Here is a 23,000-nt window from a genome sequence, read left to right as displayed (position 1 = left end):
CTCTGAACCAGAGCGAGCACCAGCCCAGAAACACAACCCGGTTCACGTTGGTCCAAAAGAGGTCAGAGAGGTAAAGAGGCGGGCCTTTAGCCTCCTCGCTAACAGCTACAGTGTTCCCTCCCGTCAAACAAGTCAGGAACGCCCTTATTTGGGCAAAACTCGTCAGTTTAATATCTTCTTAAACAGTTTTTTGAACCAGGCTGTAAACATGTTTATTTAAAGATCGTCTCTTTGAATGGGTGTGTATGTGGTTTCTGGTGTTTCTGCAGCCAGCCTCTAGTGGACGCTCCAGGAACTGCAGTTTTTAACACTTCCTCATGGGCTTCATATTTTAAGAGTGGAGGTTGGGTTGGGTTTAAGGGAGCAAGACTTGAACATCTGACGTTTCTCTGTTCGTTCAAACAGAAATCACAGAGGGTAGAACCCAAATCCAGACTTCAAGGATTGGTTTCTCAGCACATCTCCAATAACAAAGAAGTAAAGTTAGTTTTAAACTCTCTCTCTCTCTCTCTCTCTCTCTCTCTCTCTCTCTCTCTCTCTCTCTCTCTCTCTCTCTCTCTCTCTCTGAGCTTCCTTCAATCAGAAAAATAAACAAATCTGGTGGACTGGGCTCCGCCGTGTGGGGGGGCGGGAGGTCAACAGAGACATTAGCCTGAGGCGCTGTATCTTTCCCTCTGTGTTTGCTAACTCCTCACTTCCTCCTCATGTCCAAGTATAGTCACTCTGAGATCCATGAGCCACTGACGGGACTTTCTGAGCGCTTATGAAACAGACTGACATTAATGCTTTCACTGTGGACGCTGCCGGAGGGTCTGTATCTGAAGAAACAGCCCCTTTGTGTAAGTCCTCACCACCAATGACACGCCCGACTGTTTCAGAAAACACCGTGTACAGCAGGGTATAAGAAGTACAGCTTTGACCACAGGGGGCGCCAAACTCAACACCACCCTTCCTCACAGGAGCTTTAACGTAGGGACGGCTCCAGTGTGATGTGATAACTGCAGCCTTTAATCAGATAACAATCAACCACAGACACATCCAGGTGTGGAGACTCAGAGGGGCCGCCACACGTGAGGAGGAAACCAGGTCAAAGTTTGAACCACTGCTACTGTGGAAGCCTGCAATCCCAGCATGCACTGGGTGAGCATGTGTTCATGGAAACAAGACATTTTCTCCTGACAGTGTGAGACAACGGGAACCAGCTGACTGTCTCTACCCAGATCGATTTTCTACGGTGGAGTCACAAGGATTCAAAAACAAGAGCTCACATTTATTCTGAAATGGATCACAAAGATTCAGATCCCTGTGTCAGAGACCAGGAGGACTCAGAGACCAGGAGAACTCAGAGACCAGGAGGACTCAGAGACCAGGAGGACTCACAGCAGAGGATGAGGAGGGAGAGGGAGACCAGGGAGGAAGGTTACTGCTGAATATGATCAAATGAGTCTCTGAGTCTAAAGTCAGATTCATGTTTCATCTTAAAACTTTAATCTAATAATCTGATTTTATACAATTCTGTCTTTTATTTTGAAAAGTTCCAATTTATTGTATTTCTTCAGCAAACTGTGGAAGTCACTGCATTAAACACAGACATGACTCTGTAGTGGAAGTCACTGCATTAAACACAGACCTGACTCTGTAGTGGAAGTCACTGCATTAAACACAGACCTGACTCTGTAGTGGAAGTCACTGCATTAAACACAGACATGACTCTGTAGTGGAAGTCACTGCATTAAAAACAGACATGACTCTGTAGTGGAAGTCACTGCATTAAACACAGACATGACTCTGTAGTGGAAGTCACTGCATTAAACACAGACATGACTCTGTAGTGGAAGTCACTGCATTAAACACAGACATGACTCTGTAGTGGAAGTCACTGCATTAAACACAGACATGACTCTGTAGTGGAAGTCACTGCATTAAACACAGACATGACTCTGTAGTGGAAGTCACTGCATTAAAACAGACATGACTCTGTAGTGGAAGTCACTGCATTAAACACAGACATGACTCTGTAGTGGAAGTCACTGCATTAAACACAGACATGACTCTGTAGTGGAAGTCACTGCATTAAACACAGACATGACTCTGTAGTGGAAGTCACTGCATTAAACACAGACATGACTCTGTAGTGGAAGTCACTGCATTAAACACAGACATGACTCTGTAGTGGAAGTCACTGCATTAAAAACAGACATGACTCTGTAGTGGAAGTCACTGCATTATAAACAGACATGACTTGTAGTGGAAGTCACTGCATTAAACACAGACATGACTCTGTAGTGGAAGTCACTGCATTAAACACAGACCTGACTCTGTAGTGGAAGTCACTGCATTAAACACAGACCTGACTCTGTAGTGGAAGTCACTGCATTAAACACAGACCTGACTCTGTAGTGGAAGTCACTGCATTAAACACAGACATGACTCTGTAGTGGAAGTCACTGCATTAAAAACAGACATGACTCTGTAGTGGAAGTCACTGCATTAAACACAGACATGACTCTGTAGTGGAAGTCACTGCATTAAACACAGACATGACTCTGTAGTGGAAGTCACTGCATTAAACACAGACATGACTCTGTAGTGGAAGTCACTGCATTAAACACAGACATGACTCTGTAGTGGAAGTCACTGCATTAAACACAGACATGACTCTGTAGTGGAAGTCACTGCATTAAAAACAGACATGACTCTGTAGTGGAAGTCACTGCATTAAACACAGACATGACTCTGTAGTGGAAGTCACTGCATTAAACACAGACATGACTCTGTAGTGGAAGTCACTGCATTAAACACAGACATGACTCTGTAGTGGAAGTCACTGCATTAAACACAGACATGACTCTGTAGTGGAAGTCACTGCATTAAACACAGACATGACTCTGTAGTGGAAGTCACTGCATTAAACACAGACATGACTCTGTAGTGGAAGTCACTGCATTAAACACAGACATGACTCTGTAGTGGAAGTCACTGCATTAAACACAGACATGACTCTGTAGTGGAAGTCACTGCATTAGACACAGACATGACTCTGTAGTGGAAGTCACTGCATTATAAACAGACATGACTCTGTAGTGGAAGTCACTGCATTATAAACAGACATGACTCTGTAGTGGAAGTCACTGCATTAAACACAGACATGACTCTGTAGTGGAAGTCACTGCATTAAACACAGACATGACTCTGTAGTGGAAGTCACTGCCAACAGCAGCTTTGATATATCAATTTTCCTTCTCTGAATATTTTTGAAATGTTATCAAAGTTTGAATTTGTATTTCTTTTCAGGTATTGAAGCCATCATTCTGAGATTTAGGGTTGAATTTCTTGAGTGTTTAAATGTTAAAATGACATGTGAGGCTCTTTATTGAAATTATTATTTTATTTTGTTTGAATCCTCATAATAATATCAGAACACACCCCGCTTATATCAGTAAATAATCAGTACAAAGAATAAAACCCCAACATGTTGATTTTTCTTCGTTTGGGCGGAAGTCCATAAAGGGGGCGGGGCTTCGGCTCTGTTATTTAGGACCGCGCGGACTCCTCCTCAGCTTTGAAATCTGTGACGTCAGAGAGTTCTGCTCCATCAGCAGGTTAAAGATGGCGGCGGAGGAGAGCAGGTCGAAGCAGCGGAACCACACAAACAGCATCTCTTCTCACGGTAAAGACCCTCACACTGACAGGGTACCCGGGGTACAGACCCAGGACCCGACCCAGGGGGGTCTCTGGACCCGGGGTCTGCGTGGGGTCCTGGTCTCACGTGTTTTTAGACGGGATAAAGGTCTCTGCAGGGAGCGGGACGGAGAGACGCATCCCCCGTTGTTTCTCATCCTGCTCCGGTTCAGGTCTCTGCTGATCTGGGCTGTTTAATCTCTGAATGTCTCTGAGACATGTCTCTGAGTCTGTCCCAGAGGACACCGGGGACACCGAGGACTCAGGTCCACTTAATGCTGCCGGGGTTCTGTCCTGAAGTCTCACTCAGGGTCCATTAATCCGTCCAGCTGTCCTCACATTCAGCTCCCTGGGTTTGTTGTTAGCATGCCTGCTAACACAGCAGCTAGCCTCTCGAGCTCTTTCTTCTTTGTGTGTTTATAAAGCTGTCAGTCTGCTCTGACGTCACCTGGAGGTCTGTAGAATCCGTGTTTGGGTCCTGCTCCCATTCATGTTTTAAATATGTGATGCAGGCTGTCTTTAATGTGTGTGGACATTTATCTAAACTCAACACCTGTCTGTCCTCAGCCTGGGTTTAATGTCTGTCCTCAGCCTGTGTTTAATGTCTGTCCTCAGCCTGGGTTTAATACCTGTCCTCAGCCTGGGTTTAATGTCTGTCCTCAGCCTGGGTTTAATACCTGTCCTCAGCCTGGGTTTAATGTCTGTCCTCAGCCTGGGTTTAATACCTGTCCTCAGCCTGTGTTTAATGTCTGTCCTCAGCCTGGGTTTAATGTCTGTCCTCAGCCTGGGTTTAATGTCTGTCCTCAGCCTGGGTTTAATACCTGTCCTCAGCCTGGGTTTAATGTCTGTCCTCAGCCTGGGTTTAATACCTGTCCTCAGCCTGGGTTTAATGTCTGTCCTCAGCCTGGGTTTAATGTCTGTCCTCAGCCTGGGTTTAATGTCTGTCCTCAGCCTGGGTTTAATGTCTGTCCTCAGCCTGGGTTTAATACCTGTCCTCAGCCTGGGTTTAATGTCTGTCCTCAGCCTGTGTTTAATACCTGTCCTCAGCCTGGGTTTAATGTCTGTCCTCAGCCTGGGTTGAATGTCTGTCCTCAGCCTGGGTTTAATACCTGTCCTCAGCCTGTGTTTAATGTCTGTCCTCAGCCTGGGTTTAATGTCTGTCCTCAGCCTGGGTTTAATGTCTGTCCTCAGCCTGTGTTTAATGTCTGTCCTCAGCCTGGGTTTAATGTCTGTCCTCAGCCTGGGTTTAATACCTGTCCTCAGCCTGGGTTTAATACCTGTCCTCAGCCTGGGTTTAATGTCTGTCCTCAGCCTGGGTTTAATGCCTGTCCTCAGCCTGGGTTTAATGTCTGTCCTCAGCCTGGGTTTAATGTCTGTCCTCAGCCTGGGTTTAATGTCTGTCCTCAGCCTGGGTTTAATGTCTGTCCTCAGCCTGGGTTTAATGCCTGTCCTCAGCCTGTGTTTAATACCTGTCCTCAGCCTGGGTTTAATGTCTGTCCTCAGCCTGGGTTTAATGCCTGTCCTCAGCCTGTGTTTAATACCTGTCCTCAGCCTGGGTTTAATGTCTGTCCATGCTGAAAGACAGAGGAGAGAACCCAAACTCAGACCTCTGAGGCTCAGCTGGTAGAGTCCTCTTTAGAATGGAGGTAGACGATGCTCTAACAGAAGCCATGAACACAAATCAGACACAGTGTAACTCTGTGTGTAAAGTTTCTTTGAACAGCAGAGCAGGAAAACTCAATATAACCCAAATTCAGACTTCCGAAGCTGAGCTGATAGTTTTATATATGTCTTAGAAAGGAAGGTAAACTAATTACTTACACAAACAGACATGATGTAACGCTCAGTGGGAATTTTAGTTTGTGTAATGGTCCTGTAAAAGTAGATAGGACCCAAATGCAGACGATGAAATCAAAGCTAAATTGGTTAATTAATAAGCAAGTTGACAGCTCTTATAACCGACCATAGTTTCAGCCTGTATTTTATGGTTGTTTAAACTCAAGTACAGGGGATAGGACCCAAATGCAGACTTCTGAAGCTTTGCTGACAGTTTTGTTTCTTAGGAAGGGAGATAAACTAATAACTCACAGAAAGTTATTTTCACTTGTTTGTACAACGGTCCAGGAATGAAAGATAGAACCCAAATGCAGACTACTGAATCAAAACTCAACAGTTTGATCAACTATCAAGTTGACAGCTGTAATCACAGCCACCACAATTTCACCTTTTTATTTTGTTGGTTCAAACTCAAATACAGAGGATAGAACCCGAATGCAGACTTCAGAAGCTCAGCTGGTGGACTTTTCTTAGGAAGGAAGGTAAACTAATAACTTACAGAGGGCCGTATCACTAACGGACAAATTCTACCTCCTGTGTAATGCAGAAAAATGATAAAACCCAAATGCAGTCTGCTGAATCAAAACTCAACAGTTTGATCAACTATCAAGTTGACAGCTGTCATCACCTCCACCACAACTTCAGTCTTTATTTCATGATTGTCCAAACTCAAATACGGAGAGTAGAACCTGAATGCAGACTTTAAAGCAGAGCTGATGTGGTTCAGACAGTTCCGAACAAATCAAACTTATTTAAACAATCATAATTTCAACTGTTTTGGGGCTAGCAACATCGTGCAACTGACGACAATGGACGAGCCTCATCCAGGGAACCAAACGCAGATTTCTGTCTGAAGGTGCAGCCAGGTTAGCCGACGCTTCCCTCCCGTTGGATCTGATTAATGACCCCGCAGAAAAACAAACTTTAACATTCAGTGCAGCTTGTTTTGATGTTTTTAAGAGAGCTGTTCAGTTGAAACGGTTTAAAGCTAGGAGCTGATTTCACTCTGAAAGTCTCACAAAGGTTCAGTCATCAGGAGCAGCTTTAAGATGTTTATTTTGAATCGAGTTATAGAGACAATATTGACTCAGCGTCAGGTGATATCAACGTTTTGGGTGAGAAAGAGAAACCAGGATGTTTCCTCTGAACGGCTGCTCCAGGTCTTACTATGAGTGTGTTTAAAGTGGGTGTTATTGTGTGTGTGTCAGTGTGTGTGTGTGTGTGTCAGTGTGTAGGCTGTGCTCTCTGATAGCATCTCCATTTGTTGTTGTTTTTAATATATGATGCTGTTTTTGTTTGTTGCAGAGAGCAGAGGTTTTGTGAAGTGGGGCAGGTCTTAGACTCCCCCTGTGTACTTAAGCTAACTGATTTGTGATTTTTGAACCCTCTAGCTTGCCGTGTGTCTTATCAGTGCTTTGAAAACGTGACAACAGTCTAGTAGTGTTCTCACCGGTCTGGTCCAGGTCTGTCGGAGCCGTTCACCTCCGGCTCGTGAACCTCTCCGGGGTGAGGTCTTCGTGTTTGACCTGCTTGTGTTGTTGCAGCTGCAGAGACCTTCTGTGGAGAGAGCTGCACACTGCGCTAACACCAAAGTGGGGCAGAAAACTGAGCCATGTGTCATGTGATATATACATAATTGTACTGGTGTAGTGATCCTCTTACTCCAGATCTGGAGCTCACATTCTGAAGCAGTCAGTTTTTGTTCTGCAGAAGGAAACTGGAAAATTCTCCAGACTTCAGAAACGAGTCAGGACTCAACTAATGAAGCTGTTTCAAAGGAGCAGTTTAAACCAGACATGACTCTGCAGTGGAAGTCACTGCATTATAAACAGACATGACTCTGTAGTGGAAGTCACTGCATTAAACACAGACATGACTCTGCAGTGGAAGTCACTGCATTAAACACAGACATGACTCTGCAGTGGAAGTCACTGCATTAAACACAGACATGACTCTGTAGTGGAAGTCACTGCATTAAAAACAGACATGACTCTGTAGTGGAAGTCACTGCATTAAACACAGACATGACTCTGCAGTGGAAGTCACTGCATTAAACACAGACATGACTCTGTAGTGGAAGTCACTGCATTAAAAACAGACATGACTCTGTAGTGGAAGTCACTGCATTAAACACAGACATGACTCTGCAGTGGAAGTCACTGCATTAAACACAGACATGACTCTGCAGTGGAAGTCACTGCATTAAACACGGACATGACTCTGCAGTGGAAGTCACTGCATTAAACACAGACATGACTCTGCAGTGGAAGTCACTGCATTAATCACAGACATGACTCTGCAGTGGAAGTCACTGCATTAAACACAGACATGACTGCAGTGGAAGTCACTGCATTAAACACAGACATGACTCTGCAGTGGAAGTCACTGCATTAAAAACAGACATGACTCTGTAGTGGAAGTCACTGCATTATAAACAGACATGACTCTGCAGTGGAAGTCACTGCATTGATCAGAGGCTGTGGAGGGACAGAAAGATGTCTGATAAACAGTGTCTGATCTGACTCGTGTCTTCCTGGAGGAAACGCTCAGTTTCCTCGTCTGGTTTTAAATGCCGAGCTAGCGTTTCTGAAAGTCGTCTTAAAGTGGACCAAAGACAAACAGAGACAAACAGAGACAAACAGAGACAAACAGACAGTTGACAGTGGAGTTTATCTCAGTGAGGATTCAGCCTAACTTTAAAATACTGTGTAACAGAGTTTAGTGATCCATTAAAGTAAAATGTAAATGAGCAGCGTTCACATTTAACCCTTTAAAGTCCTGTATCTGGGATCAGTCTCTGAGACACAGCAGCTCCTGTGTGTTGTGGCTGAAGCAGCACTAACTCTGACATCAATGACTTCCCCCCGTGCTTTGGATTTATAAAACACTGAACACAGAGTCACATGATGCCAGTTTGGTTTCCTGCTAAAACCTCTAACACCATAAACATGACTCAGCTGCTGTAAAGAGCCTGATGCAGTTAGGGTTTTACTGACCTGATGTAGACGGGCGCTGGGTGTGAAACCACTACAACTACAAAGACCTGGTCCTGGTCTGTCAGTATGTTGATCTAGTAAATGGAGGTAAAGTTGTATGTAGGCTGTGTCTGGTTAAACTGACATGTAACCACTCAAACAGAGACATGAGGAACCAGCACAGGCATGAGGACGCTAACCTGCAGGGGTGAGTGGTAGACTCACCCTTACCCCTTTTCGAGCGAGGCGGTTTCAGGGCCGGTTCAGAGCCGGCGCTCAATTCAGAACCGTTTCTCTGGTGCTCGCGCTGGTCTGGAGCTCGTGAACCAACACGTCACCCGTTAGTTTTCCCGTTCTCAATGAGCGCCGGCTCTGAACCGGCCCTGAAACCGCCTCGGTCGAAAAGGGGTAAGAGAGTGAACCGGCTCCCGGCCGGGAACACCGGTTCCAGAACGGCTCCAACTCTTTGCTGGTCCAGAACCGCTTACCGAGGGGCGAGGTTGCTGTGTTTAGCTGATATGTGCTCAGTGTTTTTTAGACTCGTCGGTTAGCTGCACTTTAAATATCCTTTAAATGAAATGAGTCACTTGGAGACGTCCTGACTCTTCAAACATTCAGCCGTCCTCAGAAGCAGCTGAAAACCGGAGTTCTTCTTCGTGTGGTTTGATGCCTGTTTGTTCACGGTCATAGGACCCACGAGACGTTCTGGATTAAGATCCTGAATAATCTGGAACCGTGTCCTTAGTAGAACTAGTGTAGGATCCATGATGGGTTTTATTTGTGTTGATTATTTATTATGGTTCTGTTCTTTTATGGTTCTGACTTCCTGTCCTCTAGTGGACTCACAGGTGTGGTGTGTGGACCTGTTCAGTTTTGTGAGGGTGAGTGTGTTTGGATACTTTCTGTTGCCCGTCATCGTTTCTGTAGATTTTTTAGTATTTCATTGTTTCTGAGTCTTTTGTTGATTCACTGTTGTGCGACACGTCACAGACACGAGCCCACCTAACGGCCAAAGTCCACCAGATCCGTCTCTGATCCTGATCTGATCGGTTTCTATTCTAGTCCATGTGTTAACTTCCACTGGATCCGCTTCGTTGCGTTACGGCTGCGTCTCTGATCCGGCAGGTCAGAGTCCTCCGGATCAGATACACAAGACTTCTAATTTTTAAAGCTGAAACTTGACGCTGTGTTTCCTCGCTGCTCACAGGAAGTGGTTCTGTCCTCGGGCAGCTCCCGTCCCGTACAGAGAGAACACTGAGACTCTGAATTAACCGGATCACTGGAGCTCTTACAGCCTCGGTTAGAGCACACATGACGGTCTGAGAGGCGTCTCTAAATGGTTTTTATGTCTGCCTGCACATCCTTCGTCTTCCTCTCTCTCCCGATGATGATGATGATGATGAAGGCTGTGTGTATTTCAGGCTGTGTGTGTGTGCAGATCAGAGTGTTGCTGCGGAGCGCTCACATGGCCCCAGCAGCTCCTCGCTGACCTGAATGAAGACTCTTCTTCTTCCCAGGAGGCCCCGGGGCTGCTGCTCCGTGGCCGGTTCACGAGCTGTGGGATCACACTACTGTCACGCTAACACGTCACGCTAACACGTCACGCTAACACGTCACGCTAACACGTCACGCTAACATGTCACGCTAACACGTCACGCTAACACGTCACGCTAACATGTCACACACTCACACTCTGCTGCCATCAAAACACAAATCTGTGCCGTTCAGTTAGAGAGGAAGGACAATGAGACTCCTCACACTGACCAAAAGCACCCAAATATGTCCTGAACCAGACGCCACATCTCCAGAGTCAGCCGAGCGCAACCACCGCCGTACAAGGAGACCGACCGCTCCGTCTATTTACTGTAAACCTCCAGACCACATGATCCTCCTCAGACCTCCTCCTCTCACACTTCACTGAGTACAAGACATGACTCTGTAGTGGAAGTCACTGCATTATAAACAGACATGACTCTGTAGTGGAAGTCACTGCATTAAAAACAGACATGACTCTGTAGTGGAAGTCACTGCATTATAAACAGACATGACTCTGTAGTGGAAGTCACTGCATTAAACACAGACATGACTCTGTAGTGGAAGTCACTGCATTAAACACAGACATGACTCTGTAGTGGAAGTCACTGCATTAAACACAGACATGACTCTGTAGTGGAAGTCACTGCATTAAACACAGACATGACTCTGTAGTTGAAGTCACTGCATTATAAACAGACATGACTCTGTAGTGGAAGTCACTGCATTATAAACAGACATGACTCTGTAGTGGAAGTCACTGCATTATAAACAGACATGACTCTGTAGTGGAAGTCACTGCATTAAACACAGACATGACTCTGTAGTGGAAGTCACTGCATTAAACACAGACATGACTCTGTAGTGGAAGTCACTGCATTAAACACAGACATGACTCTGTAGTGGAAGTCACTGCATTAAACACAGACATGACTCTGTAGTTGAAGTCACTGCATTAAACACAGACATGACTCTGTAGTGGAAGTCACTGCATTATAAACAGACATGACTCTGTAGTGGAAGTCACTCCATTATAAACAGACATGACTCTGTAGTGGAAGTCACTGCATTAAAAACAGACCTGACTCTGTAGTGGAAGTCACTGCATTATAAACAGACATGACTCTGTAGTGAAGTCACTGCATTAAACACAGACATGACTCTGTAGTGGAAGTCACTGCATTAAACACAGACATGACTCTGTAGTGGAAGTCACTGCATTAAACACAGACATGACTCTGTAGTGGAAGTCACTGCATTAAACACAGACATGACTCTGTAGTGGAAGTCACTGCATTATAAACAGACCTGACTCTGTAGTGGAAGTCACTGCATTATAAACAGACATGACTCTGTAGTTCTGTAACAGAGTTGTTCCAGATCTTGATGATATCTTGTTTGTGTTTTGGTCTCAGGGGGGTTTAAACCAGACAAACCCACGATGACACGTGACGAGGAGGACGACGACCTGTTGGAGGAGGAGGTGGGCGTTCCTCGGCCGGTGCAGATCGTGGTGGCGGATGAGGAGGAGCACTCGTTCTCGCTGCAGGAGGAGGCGCTGGAGCGGCTGCTGCTTCAGGAGGAGGTGCAGGACCTTCACGTGGTCGTCGTCTCTGTGGCCGGAGCTTTCCGCAAGGGCAAGTCGTTCTTGCTGGACTTCATGCTACGCTACATGTACAAACAGGTAAAGCACCGTTTACAGGAGGCGTGAGGGGGGTAGTAATAAACAGTACGACTTCACACTGACTGCTTACAGGAAGCTGCAGCACAGTCACCATAAAGTCAAGGGGAACAGGTTCAAGAACACTACGTCTACAATGTTTGTTTGTTGAATGGAGGTCTATGAAAGAGGATTAGAGACACTGATGTTTCTTTAGCTCTGACCTTCTTCACGGAATGTTCCATTTGTTCTCAGAACTCTGACATCATCAAAGACAGAACTCTAACATCATCAAAGACAGAACTCTGACATCATCAAAGACAGAATTCTGACATCATCAAAGACAGAATTCTGACATCATCAAAGACAGAACTCTGACATCATCAAAGACAGAACTCTGACATCATCAGACAGAACTCTGACATCATCAAAGACAGAACTCTGACTCATCAAAGACAGAACTCTGACATCATCAAAGACAGAACTCTGACATCATCAGACAGAACTCTGACATCATCAAAGACAGAATTCTGACTCATCAAAGACAGAATTCTGACATCATCAAAGACAGAACTCTGACTCATCAAAGACAGAATTCTGACATCATCAAAGACAGAACTCTGACATCATCAAAGACAGAACTCTGACATCATCAAAGACAGAACTCTGACTCATCAAAGACAGAATTCTAGAACACCTGCTGTTGCTCTCCATACAGACTGTTTCTCCTGCTGACACCTGATTGGTGGATACTCCTCAGACTACAGACAGAGACCAGAACCCTTCTCAGACTAAAACCCAGACCCTGAGACACACCTTCGTTGCAGTTGAGACAAAGTTCTTGTGATTTCATTAAAACAACACATTCGTTGTCAGCACTACACCACAGAGTGTTCGTGTGACTTCCTGTTTGCTGTTGGCATCGAACCCTGCAGCAGGAAGTGATCCGGTGCAGGTGTGTGTGTTTTGAACCGGTGACGGCGCGTAGAGGAAGCCGAGTGTGTGTCTTGATCTCTGACTCGACCTTTGACCTTGTTAATCTACGGTAAGCGCTGAGGAACATTCTGGAGGGTTACATGGAGCTCTAAAGAGGATTAGGAGAGTCGGGCACAATGCCCGCTCTGTCTCTGGGTGGGCCTCTGCAGAGCGCCGTGCTGCTTATTCACACATAAAGGCCCACTTTATGCATACAATAAGCCCCGCCCACACAGGTCGGGTCACACCGGGAGCATCATGACCTGGTCCTGACTGACCTCTGCTTGAAGTCCAAACATCTCTCTGACTCTGAGATGACAAGATGTCCTTCTTGTCTCTGTCCAGTCCCCTGATTCGTGGGTCGGCGGGGAGGAGGACCCTTTGACCGGCTTCACCTGGCGAGGCGGCTGCGAGCGGGAGACGACGGGCATCCTGGCCTGGAGCGAGGTGTTCGTGGTGGAGAAACCAGACGGCTGCAAGGTGAGCACACCGTCCCAACAACACGCGACTTCTGAATGTTCCAAACACCCTCCTGAATATCTGCTGTGTCGTTCCTCCAGGTTGCAGTTCTACTAATCGACACACAGGGGGCGTTCGACAGCCAGTCCACCATCAAAGACTGCGCCACACTGTTCGCTCTGAGCACCATGACCAGCTCAGTCCAGGTCAGCTCTCTGTTTAAAGAAAAGGAGATGATCACTGTGACGTCCACGGACTGACAGGTGTTTGTGTTTCAGGTCTACAACCTGTCTCAGAACGTCCAGGAGGACGACCTGCAGCACCTCCAGGTCAGTACCCCCACAGAGTCTAGACTCCTAACGTCTGTTAGGAACCTAATCCATGATGTCTTCCTCCTGTGAGGGGAGTTCTCCATATCAGGTGTTTTCTGAAGGTTCAGGATTAAGACCTGAGCTGCTCCCAGCAGCCTTATGAGGAAACGGAGGAAGCTTCTCTTCCATGTTTGGACGTCAGCGCAGTGTTTTCCTTTTCCTCTGAACCTCTCTGCAGCTTTAAAGACTCATTACAGGAAAACATTTAGAGCGGCAGTAAATGGAAGAGCTTTCATGCAGCAGAGGAAGACACACACACACACACACACACACACACACACACACACACACACACACACACACACACACACACACCCTCTCCTCTCTTCCTCCTCTGATTGATCTGTGACTGTGGGGTTTGATCACATGTTCCCTCTCCTCAGCTCTTCACCGAGTACGGACGGCTCGCCATGGAGGAGGTCTACGAGAAACCCTTCCAGGTACGATCTGCTCGGCACCTGCAGACAAACTCTTTACCTGTGAGACTCAGATTCAGCAAGAACGCCCCTGGGGTCTTTGCTGATGCTCTCCTTGCCTTAGCTTTACATGTATGCACATGAAAGGGAGGAGAGGCTCTCTGATCCTCAGGTTTTGGCATTTCACATAGGGGAAACTCTGCTTTGAGAGCTCCCTGCCCTTCCACGTCTGTAATTTGAGAGCTCCCTGTCCTTTCATGTGTCTGTCCTGATAGCTCCCTGCCCTTCCAACTTTCTGCTTTCAGAGCTCCCTGCCCTTCCGTGTCTCTGCTTTGAGAGCTCCCTGCCCTTCCACGCATCTGCTATGAAAGCCCCCTGCCCTTCCACGGCTCTGCTTTGAAAGCTCCCTGCCCTTCCACGCATCTGCTTTGAATGCCCCCTGCCCTTCCACGTCTCTGCTTTGAAAGCCCCCTGCCCTTCCACGTCTCTGCTTTGAAAGCCCCCTGCCCTTCCACGTCTCTGCTTTGAAAGCCCCCTGCCCTTCAACGCCTCTGCTTTGAAAGCCCCCTGCCCTTCCACGTCTCTGCTTTGAAAGCTCCCTGCCCTCCACGCATCTGCTTTGAAAGCCCCCTGCCCTTCCACGCCTCTGCTTTGAAAGCTCCCTGCCCTTTCACATCTCTGTTCTGAGAGCTCCCTGCCCTTCACGTAGGGATGCTCTGTTCTGGGAGCTCCTTGCAATTCCACTGATTAGGGAGCTCTCAGAATAGAGACGTGGAAGGGCAGGGTGCTCTCAGAATAGAGATGTGGAAGGGCAGGGTGCTCTCAGAATAGAGATGTGGAAGGGCAGGGTGCTCTCAGAATAGAGATGTGGAAGGGCAGGGTGCTCTGTGCCCTTCGTGTTGGGATGCTCTGTTCTGGGAGCTCCTTGCCCTTCCCAATAGGCACGTGGAGGGGCAAGGAGCTCCCAGAACAGAGCCATACTACCAACTTTGACCTTGAATTTGAAGCTGACAAGTTCCAGTCCTGAGGAAGTCTGATCCATCAGTGTCTCTGGATCAATGCCCTGACTGTGACCCTCTCCTCAGACCCTGATGTTCCTGATCCGGGACTGGAGTTACCCCTATGAGCACCCGTACGGTCTGGAGGGAGGGCAGAGCTTCCTGGAGAAGAGACTACAGGTGAGTTCACCTGTTCGAATGTTGAGTGTGTTCACGATGACGTGTGTGTTTATGGTGTGTGTGCGTGTGTGTGTGTGTGCGTGTGTGTGTGTGTGCGTCATGATGTGTGTGTGTGTGTGTGTGTGTGTGTGTGTGTGCGTCATGATGTGTGTGTCCAGGTGAAGCAGAACCAACACGAGGAGCTGCAGAACGTCAGGAAACACATCCACTCCTGCTTCTCCAACATCGGCTGCTTCCTGCTCCCTCACCCCGGACTCAAGGTCGCCACTAACCCGCACTTCGACGGACGCCTCAGAGGTAAGAGCGTCAAACACGTGACGTCGCCACGAACGCCACGGACACGTCTCGTGACCTGCGGTTGATTTCCTCAGATATCGACGAGGAGTTCAAGAAGGAGCTGGTGGACCTGGTCCCCACGCTGCTCTCTCCAGAGAACCTGGTGGAGAAGGAGATCGGAGGAGTGAAGATCACCTGCAGAGACCTGCTGCAGTACTTCAAGGTGAGTGTGGCGCCCAGGTGAACCCTCGCCTGTGGCGTGACGCAGACGGGACCTTTAAGGAAGTAATCTCTGAGGGGTCGACCGACTCGCTCTCTCTGCCTGTGTTTCACTGTTCTGTGTTTTCAGGCCTACATGAAGATCTACCAGGGGGAGGAGCTGCCTCACCCAAAGTCCATGCTGCAGGTCAGACCAGCACACACACTGCACCATGTCACTGTGAACAGCTCCCCCTGCTGGACACTTTACAACATCACAGTTAGAGTGAAACATGCAGCTGGAGAGAGATCAATGCTCTTTATTTATTTCAGATTTTTTAGTGCATTTATGTTTTTCTTCAAATTGTATTCTTCCCCTTTATTTTAACATTTTAGACAGACAGTGTGACACACAACACAAGGTACACAAATATAGAATACACATCAGCTGACACATCTCAATGTCAACTGGCCATTCAACAATAACAACAATAACAATAATAACAACAATAACAACAATAACAATAATAACAACACTAACAGTAATAACAACACTAACAATAATAACAATAATAACAACAATAACAACACTAACAATAATAACAACACTAACAATAATAACAACAATAACAACAATAACAACAATAACAGTAATAACAACAATAACAATAATAACAATAATAACAACACTAACAATAATAACAACAATAACAATAATAACAACACTAACAGTAATAACAACAATAACAATAATAACAATAATAACAACACTAACAATAATAACAATAATAACAACACTAACAACAATAACAACAATAACAACAATAACAGTAATAACAACAATAACAATAATAACAATAATAACAACACTAACAATAATAACAATAATAACAATAATAACAACACTAACAGTAATAACAACAATAACAACAATAACAATAATAACAACACTAACAATAATAACAATAATAACAACAATAACAACAATAACAATAATAACAACACTAACAGTAATAACAACAATAACAATAATAACAACACTAACAGTAATAACAACAATAACAATAATAACAATAATAACAACAATAACAACACTAACAATAATAACAACACTAACAATAATAACAACAATAACAATAATAACAACACACATAAACAAATAACATAAAATCATAATAAATAAATGGAGGAAAGTACTATTAAGGTACAATAGACGTATTAGATCAAATACAATCAAATGAATGTCAGAAAAATATCAATAAAATAATATCAAATAAATAAAATATTTACAATAAATTAATAAATAAATTCAGATAAATATCAGAAAAAATCATTATGATGATATCAATAAAGAAAAGTAATATCAGAAAAAATAAAATAAAATATTTACAATAAATTAATAAATAAAATCAGATAAATATCAGAAAAAAAACAATAAAATAAAATCAGAAACATCAAAAAATAAAATAAATCAGTAACAGAAATATAAGATCTCATTAAATAAGATGGAATCAAACTAAAGTTAAAATGATGGTAAACAATAGAGCTCAGAGCTCAGAGCTCAGAGTTCAGAGTTCAGAGCTCAGAGTTCAGAGCTCAGACCTCAGAGTTCAGAGCTCAGAGCTCAGAGCTCAGAGTTCAGAGTTCAGAGTTCAGAGCTCAGAGTTCAGACCTCAGAGTTCAGAGCTCAGAGTTCAGAGTTCAGAGCTCAGAGTTCAGACCTCAGAGTTCAGAGTTCAGAGTTCAGAGTTCAGAGTTCAGAGTTCAGAGTTCAGAGTTCAGACCTCAGAGCTCAGAGTTCAGAGTTCAGAGTTCAGAGCTCAGAGCTCAGAGTTCAGAGTTCAGACCTCAGAGTTCAGAGTTCAGAGTTCAGACCTCAGAGTTCAGACCTCAGAGTTCAGAGTTCAGAGCTCAGAGCTCAGAGCTCAGAGTTCAGAGTTCAGAGTTCAGACCTCAGAGCTCAGAGCTCAGAGCTCAGAGTTCAGAGTTCAGACCTCAGAGTTCAGACCTCAGAGTTCAGAGTTCAGAGCTCAGAGTTCAGAGTTCAGAGTTCAGAGTTCAGACCTCAGAGTTCAGACCTCAGAGTTCAGAGTTCAGAGCTCAGAGCTCAGAGTTCAGAGCTCAGAGCTCAGAGTTCAGGGACATAAAAACAGAGACATGTTTGTAATCCTTCAGACTCAGAGTTCACACTTCTTTCTTATTTTATTATTTTCAGAGTCTGAGGATTATTTATTCCTTCACTCGTGTTTCTGTTGTTTGTTTTCAGGCGACAGCTGAAGCCAATAACCTCGCCGCTGTAGCCGGAGCCAAAGACGCGTACCACAAAAGCATGGAGCAGGTAAACCCGTCACTGAGGAGCTCTGTTTGGGGCTCCTCCTTCAGAGACCCGGACTCTGCAGACCTCTAAGAGGATCTGTTTTAAGACTTCAGAGGAAATCTGAGGCTTGATTTTTAAAAACAGACTCTTCTTTCTAACTTCGATGTTTCCTGTCTCAGGTCTGCGGCGGAGACAAACCCTACATCTCGCCGACAGAGCTGGAGCGTCGCCACGTGGAGCTGCGCCAGGCGTCGGTGCGTCACTTCCGCTCGGTGAAGAAGATGGGCGGCGAGGATTTCTGCCGGCGTTATCAGGAGCAGCTGGAGGCGGAGCTCGACGAGGCGTTCGCCAACTTCTGCAAGCACAACGACGGCAAGAACATCTTCTACGCGGCGCGGACGCCCGCCACGCTGTTCGCCGTCATGTTCGTCATGTACGTGACGTCCATGGTCACGGGCTTCGTGGGCATCAACTCCGTGGCCACGCTGTGTAACCTGATGATGGGAGCGGCGCTGACGGCGCTCTGCCTCTGGGCCTACGTCAAGTACTCCGGGGAGTTTCGTGAGGTGGGCGGAGTCATCGACCAGGTGGCAGAAACTCTCTGGGAACAGGTGAGAGGGCGGCGTGAGGATGCTCGCCATCTCTTTCTTCACCTCCTTACAGTCTCTGTTTATTCATTTCATCAAAAAGTGAAACTTAAATGATTTAATTGATTAATCTGTGGTTTAATATTTCCCTCGTTAGCTCCTCAAACAAACACAAAGTTCTAAACTCCTCAGAGTGATCGCCTCTAATCAAACTAACATCCTCAAAGACTTTTACTTTGAAAAATGACCTCAACTTGACAGGAAGTGGAAATATTTCTGATCATTTATAGGGAAAATATATATTTTTCACAATAAAGTAAGAACAGAACATTTAAAAATACACCCCAGTGTAACTTTAAATGACTTAGACCAGTACAAGCTTGTGAACAAGTACCAGCACTTTTATTTTCTTAACATCCTTCAGTGTCTTTAATTAAAACTCTTCTTCCTCTTCATCTTCTCTCTCGATGCTTCCAGAGGACTCCTCGAAAGGTGAGCATGAGGGACCCTGTTCTATTATTAACAAAGACCCCACATCAAGACCAGGATCAGATCCAGTCCCCCTTACAGACAGGACTCAGATCTCATCTTAATCCACCATGAGCAGAGCACTCTGCAGCATTTAGCAAGTTACAGTGGCAAGGACAAACTTCCTTTAACAGGCAGAAACCTCCAGCAGGACCAGACTCATGTTAGACACACATCTGAATCTGAGACCGTGTTGGAGAGAGGGATAGAGGGAGGTGAAGAGAGAGAGAGATGATAGTGGGGAGACGGATAGTAGTAGTTGTAGCAGCTGGAGTCTGGACCACGTCCACAGCAGCAGAGATCCAGAGGAACCTACGAGACAAGGGAGCTCAGGGACTCCAGAAAGGTCTAAGAAAAGAGAGAAGAGAGGGAGACCAGAAGAAAGAAAAAGAGGAGAAGAAATGGGGAAGGAAAGGATAGAAGGAAAGGAGGGGATGAGAAAAGGAGACATAAAGGATGAAGGGACATGGAAAGAACAAAGAGAGAAAGAAAGAAGGAAAGAAAGAAGGAAAGAAGGAAGGAAAGAAAGGAAGGAAAGAAAGATGGAAAGAAAGGAAGGAAAGAAAGAAGGAAAGAAAGAAGGAAAGAAAGATGGAAAGAAGGAAGGAAGGAAAGAAGGAAGGAAAGGATGAATAACAGACCCCAAAAAAGGAATCTACAGCAGAGATCCAGAGGAACCTACGGGACAAGGGAGCTCAGGGACTCCAGAAAGGTCTAAGAAAAGAGAGAAGAGAGGGAGACCAGAAGAAAGAAAAAGAGGAGAATACATGGTGAAGGAAAGGATAGAAGGAAAGGACGGGAGGAGAAAAGGAGACATAAAGGATGAAGGGACATGGAAAGAAAGAAAGAAAGAAAGAAAGAAAGAAAGGAGTGAGGAATGAAGGAAGAAAGAAGGAAAGAAGAGAGAGGGAAAGACAGGATCCCAGTGTGTCAGTCTGAGTCTATAACAGTCTGAGCCTCTAGCAGTCTAAGCCTAAAGTAGTCTAAGCCTATAACAGTCTAAGTCTATAGCAGCATAACTAAGACCTGGTCCAAGCCTGATCCAGCCTATAACAGTCTAAGCCTATAACAGTCTAAGTCTATAGCAGCATAACTAAGACCTGGTCCAAGCCTGATCCAGCCTATAACAGTCTAAGTCTATAGTAGTCTAAGCCTATAGCAGCATATCTAAGACCTGGTCCAAGCCTGATCCAGCTCTAACTATAAGCTTTATCAAAAAGGAAAGTTTGAAGCCTACTCTTAAAAGTAGAGAGGGGGTCTGCCTCCCGGACCCTGACTGGTACAGGGTTCCAAAGGAGAGGGGTCATTCTGAAAGAAAGAGACTCGGCTCGGCTTTATTTACGTACAAAGTGTCTCATGTGGGAACAAAACAACAAAAGGGAACAAAGCTTGACTCTGATGAATATTAAAGATTATTAGGAATAAAAAGAAAAATAAATTCATGGGAATGTTTGGACAAAGGGGGACCAAGGTGAGACCAGGGTCTGAGGATTTAGACCTGGATGTCCCGTCCTCTGAGATAGATCTGTGTATCGTCTGCGTCACGGTGACTCCAGACGCTGTGATGTCATCATGTGACGCAGTGTTTAACCCTCTGATTGGTTAAAGGGTTAAAGGACTCGCCCTGACTCCGCCTCTTCCTCTTCCTCCTCCAGGTTCTCTCCAAACTCTTCGAAGTGGCCCGGAGTAAAGTCCCGTTGGGGAGCCTGATCCCGACGCCGCGGCCCCGGCTCGCCTCAAACAACAACGTGAAGAAGAAAAACTAGCAGCACGCCACGTCTGTCCCCTCCCCCCCCCCCTCCCCCGTTTGAAACGGCGTTTCTAGGACGGTTTCTGTTCTCTGACTGTAGAAGGTTCCTCGCCGTAGGAGCCGCCGTAGACCCGGATGAAGCGGCGTGATGTATTTAATTTGTTGTCAGTGGGCGGGGTTAAAGTATTTATTGGTGGGCTGGTGGGCGGGGCTATTGTTCAGTGGGCGGGGCCATTGTTCAGTCACTGAGCGTCTACATTAATGATTCCATTTTACCTGAATGTACGAATGAAGAGCACGACCACAGACCCTCCTCCTGGTGTCTCCTTCCTCCTCTCCTCCCTCCTTAAGGCTCCTGTGGGCGGAGTCTCGAGGAGGAGGCGGAGTCCTGACCAAAGTTTACAGCTTTACTCTGATAGGCTCAGACTGACAAACGGGGGACCGAGGACTGACAGCCGGCTCTCAGGGAAACCTTCACAATGTTTAAACTCAGACTCAGAGGGGGGGCGGGGTCAGGTGATCGACCCGGTGACTCGTCACTCAGGCGCCCCCCGGTGGTGACCGGAGGTACGTCTCAACGCCACCTTTAAAAACCTGCAGCAGGTCCTTTATCACAGAGCTGGGATCACCTCAGGGTTTACAAACAGCCCCCCCTGCTGGTTTAATGTAGACTGAACTGACCCCCTGCTGGTTTAATGTAGACTGAACTGACCCCCTTTGTTTGAATCCAGACTGAACTGACCCCCTGCTGGTTTAATGTAGACTGAACTGACCCCCTGCTGGTTTAATGTAGACTGAACTGACCCCCTGCTGGTTTAATCCAGAATGAACTGACCCCCTGCTGGTTTAATGTAGACTGAACTGACCCCCTGCTGGTTTAATCCAGACTGAACTGACCCCCTGCTGGTTTAATCCAGACTGAACTGACCCCCTGCTGGTTTAATGTAGACTGAACTGACCCCCTGCTGGTTTAATGTAGACTGAACTGACCCCCTGCTGGTTTAATCCAGACTGAACTGACACCCTGCTGGTTTAATCCAGACTGAACTGACCCCCTGCTGGTTTAATCCAGACTGAACTGACCCCCTGCTGGTTTAATCCAGACTGAACTGACCCCCTGCTGGTTTAATCCAGACTGAACTGACCCCCTGCTGGTTTAATCCAGACTGAACTGACCCCCTGCTGGTTTAATCCAGACTGAACTGACCCCCTTTGTTTGAATCCAGACTGAACTGACCCCCTGCTGGTTTAATCCAGACTGAACTGACCCCCTGCTGGTTTAATCCAGACTGAACTGACCCCCTTCGTTTGAATCCAGACTGAACTGACCCCCTTCGTTTGAATCCAGACTGAACTGACCCCCTGCTGGTTTAATCCAGACTGAACTGGCCCCCTTTGAGGTCTGATTCTGAGACAGACTGAACAATGAAGGTTTTCCTGAAGCCGGCCGACCCTGAAGTCTCTGACTGACCGTGTTGGACCAGATCCACGTGGTCCTTTTGTTGTTATTGATTCCAAACTGATGGTACTCTCCAGTGACTGACTTCCTGTTTTTATAGTTCTCCTTTGATTTGAAGGTTTTCAGGTGGATTTAGTTTTTAGACTTGATGAGGTAGACGTTGTCCGATTAAGGTTCATGGTCTTATTTTAGACCCAGGTCAGATTTTAGAATAATGTTGAAGTCTTAATCACTAAAAGGTCTGGAAAGTCTCCGGTAGTGGTCTCTTTAGGCCTGCAGCAGTGAAACAGGCTGATGTGAAGTCAGATACCTGGTCTTGGTTTTGTCCCAGACCGGCTCAGATGTCTCTCTACGTGTCGACCTTTGGGGTCCTGATCTCCTCCTGACTTGATCAGGTAGTTTTGATGTGTCATGGTGCGTCACACAAACACCCTGTTGGATCCTGGACTCCCCAAAATCCTCCCAGGACTCTCCAAACAGCTGACCTACGTCATCTTAAAGAGGAAGACTCTTTTAGACCAGAGACACGGACCTTCAGGAACTCTCCTCAGAGACCCAGACAGACCTGAACCGGAGTGAACCATGGGAGTTGATGATCTACCTCTGAACTGGATCGGTTGATTTGTTTGGATCCGACACAAACAGACTAAGGTCTGGAGGACTCTGGAGACCACCTGCTCCTGTGTCCTGTGAGGGAGGTACTGGTCTACCTCTGGTCTGGTAGTTTGGGAGTGTCATGGTGACTTATGTAAATGTTGAGTCTGATCAGAGGGATCGTTTACAACGTCAAAGTCACACAAT

At 46.0% G+C, this 23,000-nt stretch overlaps 2 protein-coding genes across 3 annotated transcripts in view; both read left to right on the top strand.

Moving 5' to 3' along the window:
* Nucleotides 1-1,444, top strand: part of LOC117809958 (heterogeneous nuclear ribonucleoprotein L-like) — a 20,770-nt gene extending 19,326 nt beyond the window's left edge. The window contains exon 6 of the mRNA XM_034679465.1: nt 1,313-1,444. Coding sequence (XP_034535356.1) covers nt 1,313-1,444 — 132 coding nt within the window. The remainder of the gene's footprint in view (nt 1-1,312) is intronic.
* A 2,096-nt stretch (nt 1,445-3,540) lies between these two features.
* LOC117809959 (atlastin-2-like) lies at nt 3,541-21,046 on the top strand. Of its 2 annotated transcripts, XM_034679467.1 has the most exons (14): nt 3,541-3,670; nt 11,441-11,709; nt 13,006-13,140; nt 13,221-13,325; nt 13,398-13,448; nt 13,874-13,930; nt 14,992-15,084; nt 15,243-15,381; nt 15,456-15,583; nt 15,710-15,766; nt 17,825-17,896; nt 18,055-18,486; nt 18,940-18,954; nt 20,646-21,046. In XM_034679467.1, the coding sequence occupies exons 1-14, from the start codon at nt 3,610-3,612 to the stop codon at nt 20,754-20,756; spliced, it is 1,725 nt and encodes a 574-aa protein (XP_034535358.1). In that variant the 5' UTR covers nt 3,541-3,609; the 3' UTR covers nt 20,757-21,046. The 2 variants fall into 2 exon arrangements, with proteins under 2 accessions (XP_034535358.1, XP_034535359.1); XM_034679468.1 differs by lacking the exon at nt 18,940-18,954.
* Nucleotides 21,047-23,000: the final 1,954 nt, after the last annotated feature.

The sequence above is a fragment of the Notolabrus celidotus genome, unplaced genomic scaffold (assembly GCF_009762535.1).
Source record: "Notolabrus celidotus isolate fNotCel1 unplaced genomic scaffold, fNotCel1.pri scaffold_89B_arrow_ctg1, whole genome shotgun sequence".
NCBI classification, from domain to species: Eukaryota; Metazoa; Chordata; class Actinopteri; order Labriformes; family Labridae; genus Notolabrus; species Notolabrus celidotus.
The sequence above is the reverse complement of the archived record's forward strand: the minus strand, read 5'-3'. Positions and strand labels throughout refer to the sequence as shown.